Source organism: Atta cephalotes (genome assembly GCF_000143395.1).
Source record: "Atta cephalotes unplaced genomic scaffold scaffold00004, whole genome shotgun sequence".
NCBI classification, from domain to species: Eukaryota; Metazoa; Arthropoda; class Insecta; order Hymenoptera; family Formicidae; genus Atta; species Atta cephalotes.
Genome location: NW_012130068.1, coordinates 8,243,054 through 8,260,137, shown reverse-complemented (window position 1 = coordinate 8,260,137; position 17,084 = coordinate 8,243,054). Strand labels below are relative to the sequence as shown.

The 17,084-nt window shown below is 31.9% G+C and overlaps 1 protein-coding gene across 1 annotated transcript; it reads right to left on the bottom strand.

The window, feature by feature from the left end:
- Positions 1-16,030: 16,030 nt before the first annotated feature.
- LOC105626061 (protein Fer3-like) lies at positions 16,031-17,084 on the bottom strand. Its single transcript, XM_012207373.1, has 3 exons — positions 16,783-17,084; positions 16,512-16,713; positions 16,031-16,309 (listed from the first exon to the last, which is right to left on the bottom strand). The coding sequence occupies exons 1-3, from the start codon at positions 17,082-17,084 to the stop codon at positions 16,031-16,033; spliced, it is 783 nt and encodes a 260-aa protein (XP_012062763.1).

The window sequence follows — 17,084 nt, the reverse complement described above, 5'->3', positions numbered from 1 at the left end:
AATTTGACTTTTTCGTTCGCGTAAAGAAATCAACAGATTATATTGTTAAGTTCATGAAATAAAATTATATCCAATTTGAATTATTTTTAATTATTTCTATAATTGAAGAGTAGACTTTCAAAATGTGTTTTGTTCAAAATTTAATTTTTTTAGTTAGAGATGGCGTAGCGCAGTGTTGAATGACTTATATTGTAAATTACTTTGAGATGTTCAGAAGCATTTTTCATCGTTAATTTATATGCTGAAAAAACATAGACATTTTGAGTGTATTATGTTTTTTTAACTAAAAACAAACAAAATGCATTTTTAGTAATTATTAAGCAATTTTGTTCAATGTTTCATATTTTACTGACATGTTATTTTTTGTAAAATGCATAGTTTTCTTGTATTCGTAGTTTCTTTCTTTCTCGTTTTCTGAAAATCATTAATTTTGGACAAAACACATTTGAAAGTCTCCTCAATTGTTAGTCAATAAGTCGTTAGTTTAATTTAGAGATCTTATAACAGAATCTAGCTATGAAATGCAAACTTTTTATTAGTTCATCATTTTAGTAAGATAGTGTATCTTATTTATTCTAATTTATTGAAGTTGACAAAATAATGGAGCAATAAAAAGTTTGTCTCGTAACTAAACTCTGTTAAGAATCTCTGTTAAGAATCTCTAATTTAATTAAAATGAACTTAAACAATTTAACTCAAGAAAATATGTTAAATTTGACTCGAATTTAGTTATTATTTACTAAAAGATATATTAATATTGATGTTATTTGTAATGAAACTAATCATAGAAACGGATTACATTTTGACACATAAAATTAAAAAATGACAAAATATTATTTAATTGAAGAGTTATCGTTGTTCCGATGATGTCCGTCAATGTATACTTGAGTTTAATGTAAAAATTTTTACTGAACGATATATAACGACCGTCTCGAATCTCAACGTCACAGAAGAAATTAATTCCTATCGGAAGACATTAACGAGTCACCAGAAATCTGTCAAGCCTTCGGCCGCGTTGGACGAGATGCATTCGACACGCTCGATCGAAGGAATGGTAAGGAAGGTACGTCGTCGCGAAGAAATACAGGGTGAATGTCGATGGTGGATGGAAAGAAGGAAAGAATCGTCGCGCTCCGTCGCGTCCGATGTGGCGCAACGGCGATTTCTCGTACATGACTCACCGAAATACGACATTACGACATTATGCGCGCGGTATTAAAGCCACACGAACGGAAGAACGTGCCTGACGTTCGACACCGCAACGACCGTGAGCCACACGACCGGCACGTGGGGTATAATTGTAGGAGAAGAGTCACGCCCCGGTCGAAGCCGACCGGCCACCCCTTTTTTACTGATGGCATGCTGCTGATCGTACCCTGCATTTCGCATGCACCGCGGCGTAACGGAATTATATCGGTCAATCAGGAAAAATTTACGCAGAATACAAATTCTATTGAAAGAGCGAACCAAGTAGCTTTCAAGAAAGAAAATAAAATAATAATATTTGTGGCTTTAAGAAATTTAATAAATTTAATAAAAATAAAATATCTATGTGTGAATCTCCGCGGATGTTAGTGCATAAATTATATATTCCTAATGCGATAAGTACAATTCGCCCAATTGAGATGTATTTATAAAACGAAGTTAATACAAATATGATGGATTATGAGCACAAAAACTATGCTAAATGTTTTATGCATAAATATTGAAGCTAATAATAAAGTCAAAACATTTATTATTACTGGAGAATATAAAGTTTATAAAATTATGCGTAAATAATTTTATTATCTTTCAGTAATAACAAATGTTTCGACTTTATTATTAGGTTATCTTCAATATTTACGCATGAAATATCTATAGCGTTAGTTTTTATCTTCTAATCCATTATTATTGATTTCATAAAGTCTTCGTCTATTGTAAATACAAATGTTTCGAATCTGAATTTGAGTTCTCTTTAATACGAAAATCCAGTACAAACTATAATGAATAATTTTTTTCAAATCCAGAATCGCAATTGTTTGTGTTTAATTAAATTTTGTTTAGTCAGTACATCCCAATTTGCTGTGAATTATATCTAATACATGAAAAATACGTAATTTATGCATTAACATCTGCGGACACTCGCAGGCATTTTACTTGTATTATATTTAAAGAAAGAGATTAGATTGATGATGAAAAACAAGCTGATAGAAAAATGATAGAAGAAAAAGCTAAAGAAGGAAAATAGTTAGTACTTTACGTTTGTCCCAACGGATTATATAATTTTTATGCTGATATCATAACCGTCTGCAAATTTATCGACGGTTCAAGTAGCGCCGAAGGGCAGAAAGCAATAATCGTATATTGCGGACAGTCATGGATAATTATCGATTCTCTCCGATCTTGCAACCTACGAGACAACAGGGGACAGGTAAATGCGGCTGTTCTATGGTAACACTGAAGTGGCTTAACATAGCACTTCGCTTAGTCTAAGTCGTCTGTCGGCGCCTGTTCGAGGTAGCGGTATTTTATGATCGGCGCGACTGACTGCAAATTACTCGTCAAAACGCTCAGCCCTTGTCGAGAAAGCAACAAGATAAAGACAAGAGGCTATCTATCGTTGTAGTAATCTCTCGTGACAATAGTCGCAATCGATGGCACCGAAAGAAGAAAAAAGGGAACGAATCTTCATGAACATAAATTTTCGGTCTAACAATTCGTTAATGATCGCGACGATTGACAAAATGTAGGGATTAGGAAACTATTACGTCTTCACGCGATTTTATAAGGAAACTTAAGATAACATTGACAATATTGACAATTCGACGAGTCCTTCCGGAATATATTTTTTTCTTTGAGAAAAATGTAAAAAATGTAAAAAAATAAATAATTTCTTCTTGAAAAATTTTATATCTAAAGAATGAATTATTAAAAGCATTAAGAATCTCTATTACCGAAAGTTTATTTTTTAAGAAAACAAAATAAACAGATTAACAGAAGCTTTTAATAATTTTATAAAAGATACTTTTTTATAATAATAGAAAAATGAAAAATTATTATAAATTTATTGTAATACTAAGAAAGCTCTTAGTAAGTAAAAAATATACGTTAATGTATACATTATTTTCTTATATCTTTTATATTATTGCAATTGTCGAGTTTTTACTCATTACTGTTTACATATTAGTGTACATATATCGATCAACACTTCTTTAAAACTAATCCTATCTGAGTTACATAAAGAATATTTCGTTTCCTCGACTTATAAACTTTATTTTGTTATTATTCCTTTTTTCTCTCTGTTTTTCTAACAATTGTTATACTTACAATATAAAATCCATTCTAATCTTTCTTCTTATCTAAGATTAACCTACTTAAATCTTCTTTGTCAGAATATACGGACAACCTGTTTTCTGTTATAGCAACTAAGTCTCAGTCAGAGTTGCATAAAATCGTTGATTACAACTAGTAAAACTTAGTTATAGCAGCACAGCAGATTTATTGGTAGAGTAAAGATAACTTTCTAAAAAATAAAAAATAAAATATAATTAAAAATTTCTGACAAAACATATTATTTATTAAGGCAATATATATTTTTGCTATATCGATCGAAATTTAGCACATTAAAAATTTCTATTGCATCAAGAAAATGTTAATTGTTTTAACATTCTGACAATTACAATTATAAATTTTTTGCTGCACCATCAAATCTATTTAGTTATAAATTTAAACTTGCGTTAAACTTTGCGTAGCAAACAATAGCTTTACTGAAATGATTATAGTTCCCCAATTTAGGTATTAAGTTTATTATATATCGATGTTAATTTTATTATCATTATTTAAAAAATAAAAATTGTGTTGATAAATTTTAAATAAGAGTTCATTAACAACTTTGAAATTGAAAATTAGAGCACGCTATAGCTAGGACTCAAAGGCTTAAATAAATGGATTTGACGTCAACCGAGACTGAAATATACGGAACTGAATACTCGGTTTATTAGTGTATACCAGGTCGAAAGAGAGCGGCGCGATCGTAAATTAGACATACCGATGACACGTCGTCGGGGCGATCGTTTCTACGTAGATGAGGGGGATCACCACATGGCACGAGCCGACCGGTCGACCGGGGAGCAATAAATGGGGACTCTCGTGCCCGGGCCCGTCATGATAGTCAAGGGTAGCGTGGCACACAATCGAGAAGTCGGTGTCATCTGTTGCATCGGTTACATCCTGACCGGCAAAGCGTGACTGCACAGCACTGTTGGCGGTAGTCGGTCACCGTAAACGAGGGTGCGCGCACGGGGCTAACTATCCCCTAATTGCCGGGCCCGTTAACAACGAGTATCCCCTAACAATTATTTAATGACAGGTTAGTTCGGTCTCGATAGATACAGACTGGTCGATTTTCATCGAACTTATTGAAAAGTTTGCGGTCGATGAAATGATGCGTATGACCTCTCGTCGATGTAGAGACGCTCTGGAAAAAAGTGCGAAGATGCAAAATGCAATTGCGAGCGAGTGAGCGAGCGTGAGAAGAAATGCTCGGAGAGATCTCGTGATTGAATGGACAGAATACATTTGTCTTCAATTATTTCGTGTCCACTCTGCGTACACTCGTCGTTTATTTCCTGGCTCTGCGGAGGCCTGAGATCCTTATACGGTAACGCATCTTTGTTAATACATATTTTCTCGTCTGGAAACATTAATTTTGATGCACGACAATATATGCAAGCTTGACACAGGAACTATTATGCATTATAAGGAAGCCACTGTAAAGACGTGCAGGGGATATGTCGAAAGACCGTAAGAGAGTTTAGGTTTTATCCATTTACTGTCAATTCGCCATGTAATGCAACGTTTACAGTTAGAATAGATACGTTCAATGCAAAACAGACTGCTTTGAAGTATCATACCTAACTAACAGTCGATGACCTTAGATATGCAATTATAAGAGGATCAGTTGGCAACAAGGAAGGCCTAAAGGTCTGATGTTAAACGACTGTCAGAGACATTTAAGTTGGCATGGTTGGCATGATTCTAATGTGATTTCTTGCTATGCTATCTACTTGTTATAGATAGTACGTAGATTAACAAATTAATTAAATAATTAAATAATTAAATATCTTCAATTTTAATAAACGCACATATTTACACTATTTGATATAACATTTTTTTGGTATAACATTTTTTCGATTTTTAAATGCTTTTGGTTACAATAATTTTACTTTTTGATTTCTCTAAAATTTATTAAAATCTATTTATTAAAATCTACACTGTTAGATATCAAAGGAGCAATGGTAATCTAATCTCTTGAATTATAATGTACAAAATCTTGTAAATTAAATTTAATTTCCACAGAAAAAATGTTTGGTTAAATTAAATGGAATTCTAGTTAAGAAAATGAATGATCTAGTCTATTAGATTATTAATAGACTGAATCATTCTAAATCTACTAGAATTTTGATAGATTTAATCAAAATTCTAGATTATTTATTTTCCACCAGAATTTCAGTTAATTCCAGTAAATATTTATTTCCGTGAATGTATATTAAAATATAAGCCATTCATTCCTGTGGTAATTTTAAAATAGTAACTTATACACTTAATAAATAATAAACTTTTGAATTAAATTTAATATATCTTCTTGAGTTAAATTATTTAACTCCATTGTTTTAATTAAATTAACGACATATTGAGTTGGAGCAATTGAGTTGGCGACTTATAGAAATACAAATTATAAAAATATCTCAAATTGGATATAATTTGACATTATGAATTTAACAATGTATAAGTATTAGTAGTTTTCATCTAAAATTTTGTTTGATTCGAAAATTCGAGGAACAGAAGTGGCGGATTGATTCAAGAATCCGAGACAATCACCCAATTCGTGACCAACCCTTGCTGATGTCCTTCCGCCAATCTGTCCCAACAGAGGTGATCGGCGGCGTGCGCCAATCGGTTTTGAAGTCCGTCGTGAATACCGCGAGGTGTATTCATCATAGTGGTCATCTGTGCGCCATATTTTGGACAGGGCGCGTGCCGCGTGCCGATAATATGGCGTCCGCGAACGCAATAATTTAGGGAGTCGCGACCGTGTAGAGACTGACGCGAATTCAGAGACACAACAATCGACGATATAATGCTAGGGCGTCAATGCTGAAGCAATAATTTATACGATCGAGACGTAAATATAAGGATATCGCAAATGGCATATGGCAGTGTCCGATGATTAGAACCGCGAGAGAACCTTTCAAGTATTATCAGTACCTACGAAGATCAGGGGCCCTATTCTGTACACGTCGATAGTTGTCAGTGTCGTTATGTGTTTTGTGCAGCTTTTTTACCATACAAAATATCTGCGCAAGACACGTAATGACACCAACAACAGTTATCGGTAGATGTATATAAAATAGCACTCCTGTCTCTGTATTCTGTAACTCATTATGCAGTCGTTATGTGTTTATAATGACAGTTGCGCAGCTTTTTTACTATGTAAAATATCTGCGCAACATGAATACATAACGATTGCATAATGAGTTACAGAATTCCGCTGTAGAAATAAAATCGTCCGATCTCACACGCGAACTTAACGCTCGTAATCCTTGAATATTCCAGATCTGCAATAGTAATTCTTAAGAATAGGTAATTTATAGCATTCCTTTTTATTTTATGTAAATTTAGAAAATTAAATATTTATTTGCATCATTAGCGTATATACGATATATATTCGTATTCATCAATAAACGATCTGATGTATATCATGTGGTAACAAAACGAAAAAAAAAAGTTTTATGAAGAAATTTTATTTTGCAAATGGGTTAATACTTTAAGTTGAAAAATATCGCTCGCAAATAACAACCACAATTATTTGATCTGAGGATACATATTTTGAATATACAAAAGATATAGCGTATCGATTTATTGTATATACATATAGATGTGTGTGTGTGTGTGTGTGTGTGTGTGTGCGCGCGTGTGTGTTATGTGTATTAATTATATACAATTCGATATATTACTTCATATTATATTTTTTAATAATTAAGATATCGATACATGAATCAATATTATTAATATCTATTATAATTATTAATATTTCTGTCCTTTCAAATTTGAATTTTATATTAATTTCCATATACACATTTGATTCCTAGATCAGGAGTGGTTTAATTAGAGCAAAAATAAATTATGATATAGCTCCTCATACGTTGACCCATTGATTATTTTATTTCATACAACTGACGTCTAGCCAAGTCCAGTAAAAGATAATAATAAGGTGATGAGGACCATCTAATTTAATGTATAGAACGGTCAGTCGGGTGCTGAATAGCTCGTGAATCGAATTTTAATAATGTGTAGTTTCTCTTTTTTTGTACCTTTTGCTTCTCATTTGCGCACCTATTATATTATTTCTATAATTTCTAGTGAATCTGCGTGACGCGAACTCATTTGCGGCGTAACCCCTTTTTCTTTTCGCCGCGCCTCGTATCGTCGTTTTTCTATCGTTTCAAATGATTTCTTTTTATTGCCGTACGACGTCATATTGCTATTATGTAGTCGCATTTATGCCACGCGTGTAGAAAAGTGCGTTGGACTGAAATATCCAACTCTTAATACAATACCTCATCGGTATTAAGAGTTGGACATTGCGCCATCATTTTTTTCACAAACTCCGCGAATTATAATAAACCACATGATGATTGTGTTCTTTTAATCTCTAATTAGATGCAAATTTGCTCTAAAGAATACACTAAAATAAAAAGTATCTCTTTCTACATAAACTATACGATAAACTATACAATAAAAAAATAAGGATTTAGCAATAGAAACTTCTCTATTTTATATTAACCGCAATATGAATATTATTAAGTGGATATTATTAAGCGGAATTAATTTTATCGGGGCAATGCATACACGAAAAAAATAATATATATAAAATAATATATATATATATATATATATATATATATAATTAATATTAACTAACAACAATTTAATTGAAAATAATGTCTTGTTAGTTTGAATGAAGCAAATAAAATATTATTAAAAACGCATGATGTATTTATTTCATTAATGAATTCTTGAATTAATAAGGTGAGAATGAATTAAAGAGGAGTTCAATGAAATATTTAAGAAGTGTAATTATATATTTATCTAAATTATTATATGTAATATAATTTATTTACTTAAATTATATTACAATATTTTGATTACTTATTCGCACAAGAAATCAATTATATTAACTCTTAGTCATTTTTCTTATATTATTGATTAAATTAACAAGAATATTTTCAATTAGATAACTGTTAGTTAATGCAATTAATATACATCATTTTTTTCATCTACACGTATATATACTATCTTCTATAAAAGAAAAGAAATATAAGTTTAACTGACAAAGAAGAAATTAGTTTTCTGTGAACTTTAGTATCTAATCTATGAAGAATTGTTATACAATTTTCAACAGTAGGATCCCTATAGAAATAAAGAATGCATTTGATGATCAAGCTCGACCTTCAACCGAACGGTGATCAAAAACCGGCTATCTTTTGCGTGGTGCAATTTCTGGATGAGCAACGAGTTTCTTTGAACGCGCGCACGTCCTCCGGGGACATCCTTACTGAGAATTCAGATTATTATATCATAACGATCGGCAGTGTGGCAGCACTTATGATTTATCGGATTGCTCTTGCTCGAGGAAATTTTTGTTTTTTTCTTTTCTTCGAATCTTTGCTTAGCATTGGTTGCGTGCGATGTTGATTAAGTATGTTAATTAGTACAGCACCTGATGAATGTTTCGGCCTTGATGTTATCACAATACTTTACTTTACACGTACTAGCAAAACTGCTCGAGCATTTTTTAACGAGTTTTCCTGAAAATTAGTTTAATAACTAGCGAGCAAAACTAATCAGTCGGCATATCAAAGCGCTCGTTTATTTTTCGGCACGCTTCTCCTTAATGGAAAGCGAAGTTAAATGACTAAGCAAATTGATACGAAAATTATAGACTGCTAATTAATTTGTATTACTTACTTCTTGTCTTTTACTTACTACTTATCTTTTGTACTTTTTTCAAGCAGAACATTTATGTTACGTTTTTTTGATGTAATAAGTATCAAGATAGTTTTAGAGATATAAATTAAGGAAACTTATTATATGAAGTTGTTATATGAAGTTATATAATTATTTTTAAATTACATAAAATTAGAAAATGTAAAAAACATTAAATCATAAATTTAATTATGATTAAAAACTTATTGTTGTTTAGTTATTAATTTTAGTAGTTTAAGTTTAGTAATTAATAAATAAAATTAAGAATCATTAGCTACATTACAAAATGAATTAGTGCCTTTCTCTAAAAAGGTTATTGTGATTTTTTTTTCGAAGGAATTTGGGGCGGCACAAGAGAAATTCGAAGGGATGAATTGCGGCGGCACTAAAAAACTGTAAAACACATTTTGGCGGTACAATCCTGCGAACGAGTTAGACTGATTTTGATAATCAGTTCCGCGCATCCTCTTATTACTCAACGATTGCTTCGAAAGGATTAACGAGTTTCCAAGTGGGCCGAATGTCGAGGATAGAAAAATCCGCTCGACACGGAGTCAGATGGCTATAAAATTGATCCTCGTCCGGGGTGCCGACTTTGACACCATAAGGGTAAAGAAAGGTATCTCGAAATTTTCGGTTTCCAGATCGCCTTCTCGTTGTAACCTGCAACCTGGAACGAATCGCTTCTCCCACGAGACGCGTTGAAAGAAGGTTGTGATCTAAATTTGATTTCGATCACCGGGATCTTGACACTTCCAAAGTATATGTAGTCATGTCTTCTGCGTCTAATAGAATTGTCTAATCGGATATTTTTTTCATATAATTTTATTAAATTTCTGATAATAAAGTTTTAGTAGGCACGTAATAAAATTGAAGAAGAAAATAAATTTTGTAATTAGAACATTTAGAAATATTCGATATCCATGAAAGAAATTTATTTATTTCGTTATGCGAATAATGCATAATTTACTAATAAATATATTAAATTAATAAATTAATTTGCTGACAAGAAACAAGAAACTGTAGATACGTGAAGTGTAAAATCCATAAAGTCATACAATTCATCAAATATTAATACATACGAAGAACAGCGCAGAGAAAATGGAAAAAAAAAGGATAATCGAATCTCTCGGGTCAATTTGTTTTCCTAGTTGAAGGGGCGCGGAGCAAAGTGTTCGACGCAAATTGTGCCTGAAATCGATTTTCAGTGATCCTTTCGATGCTTGACCACCTCTGGTCACGCCCTATAACCAAGTGACCACTCGGTCAAAATCTGTCTCAGTTTCCTTGTCTCTTCGTTTTCTTTGGGAACGTATCCCTTCTCCGCCCTCCTTTCTAACGGGATATTAGCTATGTTTCTCTTTTAACTTCTAATCTAATGTTAGAAGCTAAATCTAAAAACGCGAATTATATCACTTTTATAGTTTGTAATATATCCTATAGGTGTACATTATAAATCATAAAAATACATATATACATGTATGTATAATTATACCAAATGTTCAAAATAAAGCGTAAATTTTTATCTCGGGAACACAGAATTATTCAGAAAAATTGTTCAAACAAAAATAGGGATCAAAAAGGTCTGTTTACTGATTTTATCAGTTTCATCTTGGGTAGCGTCGCCAAGCTCTTAACATTGGCTATTATATTCTGGAATGAAAAGTAGGATATTCCATTTTAAAAATCGACGTGATCTTAACCTGACCTTGGCGACGCCACCCAAAGTCAAAGTAATAAAATCAATAAATATATCTTTTTGAACCCTATAACTTTCTGAACAATTTTTCTCAATAATGCCGTGTTTCCGATATACAAATTTGACGCTTTATTTAGAACACTCGGTATATTATTTTTTTACAGTCTATATAAAATACCTTATTTAATTTAATTAATTAGTTTTTTAAATATTTAGATATTAATTTAATAACAAAAAAGAAAATCATAATAAATGCGAAATAAATACTTTTACGTTTAGCTGTTATTAAACTACATTTAAAATTGTTTTTATTCGCCACTTACAATAAAATATTATTTGTAGGGTCAGATCTTATAAAAAAAAAATCAAATAATCATGATGTTTTTATGCTCAATTATATATGTTTTTATGCTTAATTATATGTAATGTAATTTGCCCCAAGGACGAAAATCCCGTTTAAAGTATTTTACCGTCTAGCAGATATATCGCAAGATATCAGGGATCTTCTCTCGTAACAGCCAATGCCGAACGCTGGTCCGTTCGTTCAGGTAATTAATGATCGCTAATTACTGGACATCTGGTGCTGGAAGGGATCCTTATTTATGACAGGAAGGTGGACGTCCATCTAGAGAAAGAAACGAAAAAGGAAATCATACGAAATCGCTAACGAGCTCTATTGTAGGGCACGTGCCGCTGTCCGCCTACGTATCTTGAAATGTGACGGATTCTTTTTTTCCTTCTCCCGATCTCGCCAATTTAACGGAAGAAGAGGACGATTGAAACCTACGTCCGTGTTTTGTCCATTTGTTCGTCATCTTGCCTCTTTCCGAGGATAGGTTTAGACAACTCGCTCAATCTTCGTCTTTCACATTGAACCTTTACGCATAACAGCAATATCGCCTCTAGAATTTAAAACTTTATAAATCTTCGTATTATATTATTTTATTAGTAGAATTGCTGTAATACACAGTTAATCCTTCCATATGTGAACATTTTTTTAACATTGGATTATTTTTTATTTTTCATAATCTCCTGAAAGGAAAAGATCTTCTTCCCTCCATTTTTTGCTCTAGTTAATTCTTTTTATTTTCGAGATCTTTTTTTATAAATCCATCAATTTTTCGACGGACAAAAACCTGTGAACGACGGGTAGTCAAGTGGCTTCGAGAGCTAGCAGATAAAATATGTTTGGACGATCAGCGTGATAAATCTGCTGAGAGCAATTCGACATGCGTTAATTGATTATTTCAATAATTGACTAATTCAAGTGATTATCAAATCAATTAAGATGAACTCATACGTCAGCATCTTTTAAGGACATGTTCTCACATTATTCTAGTATCTTGTATCATTTTGCAATTACGTTTTCCTTTCGTATTTTGCTTTCGACGAATCTTATATCGCCTTCGGGGTCGAATCATCACCACAAGCGATGTTGTCCAAAGAGTTTGACATGAATGATATTTTTCTTTTCTCACACATTTGATATACCTATAGCGCGTAGCTATTTTAAAGAAAAAGAAAAATATTGATATTTTTCTAGAGTTTGTAAATATTCACAAAGAATGTCATTGTAAAATAATATTTGATTATCAATTTGGGAAAAAATGCAGTTTATTTTGGATCTATTAATTTACTTATAAAAAAATATAATTTTTTATTCACAAACTGAAAGTTTTTCTTACGAATTAATTGTATTAAAAATAGGATTCTACTATCCTGCATAATTATATCTATTTAAAAAGAAATAACTTGCGAATTTAGATCCAATAGATACTACTATAATATTATACATTATTGACTTTTTCATGAATTGAGTTGCTTAATTATATATAAACATATGTCTATAGCATGATTATTCTAAACGTTTGTAAATTAACGTTATATATTTCAATATATTGTATGTCGCGAACAAAACATGGTCAGCGACAGCTGCTGGTTGTCATATGCGTAACGCTATATTAATTTGCGTTCGTCCGGTCACTTCGGCAATGAAAGAAAGAGAACCGACCGAGGAACAACTGGACAAAGGACAGACGTGACGCGAGTAATTAGAGCGAAATTACGGAGCAGCGTCTATGCGAAGTAAGGCATTCTCACGGCATCAAAAAGATATTTTGCAATAGACGTACAAATATCATGCGACTTGGACAATCCCTCGAGAGAGAGAAAGCGACCACTATGCCGAAGACGTGGTGACAAAACCGAAAATAATGAAGACACTGTCAGAGGAAAGTGCACGTGAATCGTTCGCATCCGGAAGGGGTTCCGAAGGGAGGGGACGAAGACTTCCATAGAGAAACGGAAAGGTGGGCAACAAGTGCGTGTGCCGGTCACGCGCCCGCGTGCAGAACCGGAAAATCGACATTTATGCACGAGATGACCGGAAGAATGCGGTATGACATCATGCATCGCGGTTTAGCGATTCATTCTGCTTAATCATATCCAATCGACACAGCTGATACGGCTTGAAGAAGTTGAGACAAAGTAACAAAGTAAAATCATCTGTCTCTTTTTGGTTTTAATTTTAAATGTACAACAACGCGTCACATGATATCGATTAAATTGGCGAGCAATTGCAATCATTTTTTTTTATTATTTGATGCTTTGTTATACAAACAACTTTAACAGTATTTATACAGAGTGTTCCAAAAGTAACGATAAATCTTTTGCATGAGAAAATACGGTATTAAAAAATTCTAAAAACAATTCTTAGAGCTCTATGAGAAAAAAAATTTTTATCTCTTGCAATTTTTCTAAGAAGTTGATAGTATTTGAGTAAAAAATGATTCGATTTTCGATAACTTTAGCAATTAATTTGTTGTTAATTATTGCAAAAATTGCAAAATAGTAGAGGATTTTTCTTCTCAGTTTAGTTCGTTCTGCCTCTGTGCAGAAAAATTTATCGTTCCTTTTGAAACACTGTATATGTTTCGATCAGTAACATGAAACAAACTCTTATGAAATTTATGTTACTGAGGAGCACAAAAAACTGTTTTAAATTCTTTATAAAAAGTATTTTTAATTTTTTTTTTTTTGATCATTTTCATGCGTAACACAAGCTGCTTATGGAATTTTTCTTTTAATATTCAATTCTTTCGAATATTAATATTTGATCCTTTCGAAGAAGAAGAAGAAGTATTAACAATATATCGTATTTATTTATTTATTTTTCTTTGTTACGAACACTGTTTTTATTTACAATAGTGTACAAAAGTATATTTTATTTAATACAATTAATATTACAAATATTTGCATCATATAATGAATTATAAATAACGACTTATAAATATATTCCCTTGTTTAGTTTACATAATACTTCTTATTTATAAAAAGTCTTTGACTAAATAAAGCCGATTATACAATAAATTCCTGAATGCGAATTTGGTCATTATTGTTCTTTACAAAGTTGCTTCTGCTTTAGATCTTTGGTGTTTTTACTTAAAAATGATCAAAGTTGATAATTATAATCTTGACTAGATACGACATAATTACAAATTCACAATGAGATCCCTACAGCACAAAGCTGCACAAAAATTGCAGCAACACTGTTACAACATTGCAGCAACATTACATGTTGCAGCAATATTGCAGAGATTTTGCAGCGATATTGCTGTAAATTCTGTGATGTATGGATCACTTCAAGGAATAAATTGATCTTAAATCCAAATCCATTTCCACTTGACTAAAGAAAAAAAAGCGATGTCTAATTACACAGACACACACACACACGCGCGCGCGTGTGTGTCTGTATATCTATATAATAGCGATGACTAATATAATAATAATACAATAATAATTTGATTTTCTTTGATGGAAATAGTTGAAAAGTTAAATTAAATTACAACTTTGTTAAAAGTACAGAGAGTTGATGAGATACATAATATAATATATTAGCCTTATAAATAAACATAAAATATGTCTTAAAAAACTGCCATACGTACACACAACATACATACAATGAGCTTCCTTTGCTACTATCACGCTTAGTCTTTGGATTTTTAGCTGTTTCATTTTTTATCTTATATTAAAACAATAGTAAAAAGTACATGAAATGCATGTTCGCTATTGCATTTGTGGTACAAGTAAAAAATCTTATTAATACTATTTTTGATACTTAATTCAAAGTAACTAAAGATACATTAGAAATTTTAAAGTATAAACTTTAAAAAGTATTTGAAAAAATTGTCAGCACATTACGTATTTGTATATTAAAGTTGTAATTAAATAACTTATTGCCATATAAAATCATTCTTTGCATATAATAATAATAATAAAAATAATTATTAGCAAAAATTTTATAAGGATAATTAGGCTTTATTGGATATATACTTATTTAGATTAAATTGTGAGTATTAAAAATCGGTACCAGTTGTGTAGTTCAGTCTTATAATTTTTTACAATTACTATAAATATCTTGTTACGCTTTAGAAATATATTGAAATATTGTCTGTGCGTTTTATAATTAAACATCTCGGGATCATACGATAAAGACTAACAATTATTCATCTCTTTTAAATTAATGTTAATAATACGTATCGCAGTTTAAACACATTAAGCTTTAATGACTGATTTGAATATTTTAAATTTAGGAGTAGAATACAATAATAATCTAATCCATTTATTAGAGTTTGAGAACATTAATTTTGAAGTTAAAAATTATTTAAATATTAAAATTTTGATTTAAATATTAAATTAATAAAAAGAAAAAGTTTATAAAAGCCGACACAGATTTTTTATAATAAAAAATATAATATCTATTAATAAAAAATCTAGTTTCGACCATATTATTTTGATCATCTTCAGTAACTGACGTAATACAAACTGTATACGCTTTTAAAATAATCGCTTGGTAAATTTACCGTAATAAAGATGTGTCCAAATTTTTAAAATCTTGAAACATCATAATATTTGTTTGTATTCAAACTTTGTATTCCAAATAATATGGTCGAAATGTCTAGATTTTTATTAATAAATATTATATTTTTTACACACGAAAAAACCTGTGTCGGCTCTAATAGACTTTTTTTTTATTAATTTAATTGTATTCAAGCTTTTACATTCTTTGTATTTTAAATATTAAGTATTATTTAAATATTAAGTATTAAAATTAAGTATTAAAATTAATCAAAGAATTCAAAATATATTCAATTTAATCTTTTTAAAAGAAAAGTTTATAATTAGAGGTTATTGTTGCACTGCAGGATTTATTGAAAATCAGTTTAAGTTTAAGAATGCATTTTTAGAGAAATGGTGTCAGAACATTGAAAGGATACACATGATACTTGCGTTTTCGGAATCCATCTATCTCTTGCTGTCGTGTCTCTGTAGAAGATCGCATAAGGCGGCTATGTAGCTCTGTGCCATCTGCAGGGTCTCGAATTTGCTCAGTTTGTGATCGGTTCCGAGGCTTGGCACAACCTCACGTAGCTTGTCGAAGGCGTCGTTCAGGCCGTTCATGCGACGTCGTTCACGTGCGTTTGCAGCGAGACGTCGACGCTTTAGCACTGTCGGCGACGGTGGCACATCGCGGGATCTCCGTCTGCCTTTTCGCGGACTTACTGGTGGCGTCGTCGGCATCTTCTGAAAAAAAATTGCAGCTTGATTGAAAAATCACGCACTCGATGCACGCTTTCGATTATTATTATCATCAATTGTTAATAATTAGGATAAATAAATATTATTGGAATTTAATTATTAGCTCTATTCACTTGAAATATCTAATAGCCGTTAAATTGCAATTTAAATCAACTTTTAACGAGAATTCAAAGAAAATAACAGTTACTTGTGTCGATATGATGGGCTCCCAACAATTGGCGCGAGGTTCGACGATGGTGAGAATCGGCTTGCTGTTCTCCAGGGGTTGATATCTCGGTTCTTGAGGAGGCGTTTCATAGCAATACGACGGTGACTGATAGTCCACTGAACTTTCCTCGTATAATGTCGATCGCGGCGATGTGGTCTGATCCATCGAGTGTGGCTCGTATCTATAAATTCGCGAGAATGACGAACCTTGAAATAATCATTTCGATGAAATTCTTAGCGCGTGCGTTTACCTTTGCGGAGTGACAGGAGTTAAAGCACCGTAAGATCCTCGATCGTATCCTTCTGGAGTTTTCGTGTATTCTGATACCATGTCCTTAGTGTAATCTAGTGTCTCGATGTCTCTTCGCGGTGTGAGCTCGTTCTCATGTGTGCAGTTGTCTCGATACACGATTCTTGTAGACTCATAGTTTGGAGAATTATACGGCGACGGGTACAGGGGATCGTAGCTCCTCATTGAATTCGGATAAGCGGGTGTTAACATGTCAGATTGTGTGTTTTGGTAGTTGCAGTGATGATTCGATAGCAGAGCCAT

Excerpts from the sequence above, each read along its gene's own strand:
- LOC105626061 (XM_012207373.1), bottom strand. The coding sequence starts at position 17,084 with ATGGCTCTGCTATCGAATCATCACTGCAACTACCAAAACACACAATCT. Across the intron at positions 16,714-16,782 it reads ACTCCTGTCACTCCGCAAAG|ATACGAGCCACACTCGATGG; the intron begins GTAAACGCACGC and ends GCGAATTTATAG. Across the intron at positions 16,310-16,511 it reads AGCCCATCATATCGACACAA|AAGATGCCGACGACGCCACC; the intron begins GTAACTGTTATT and ends ATTTTTTTTCAG.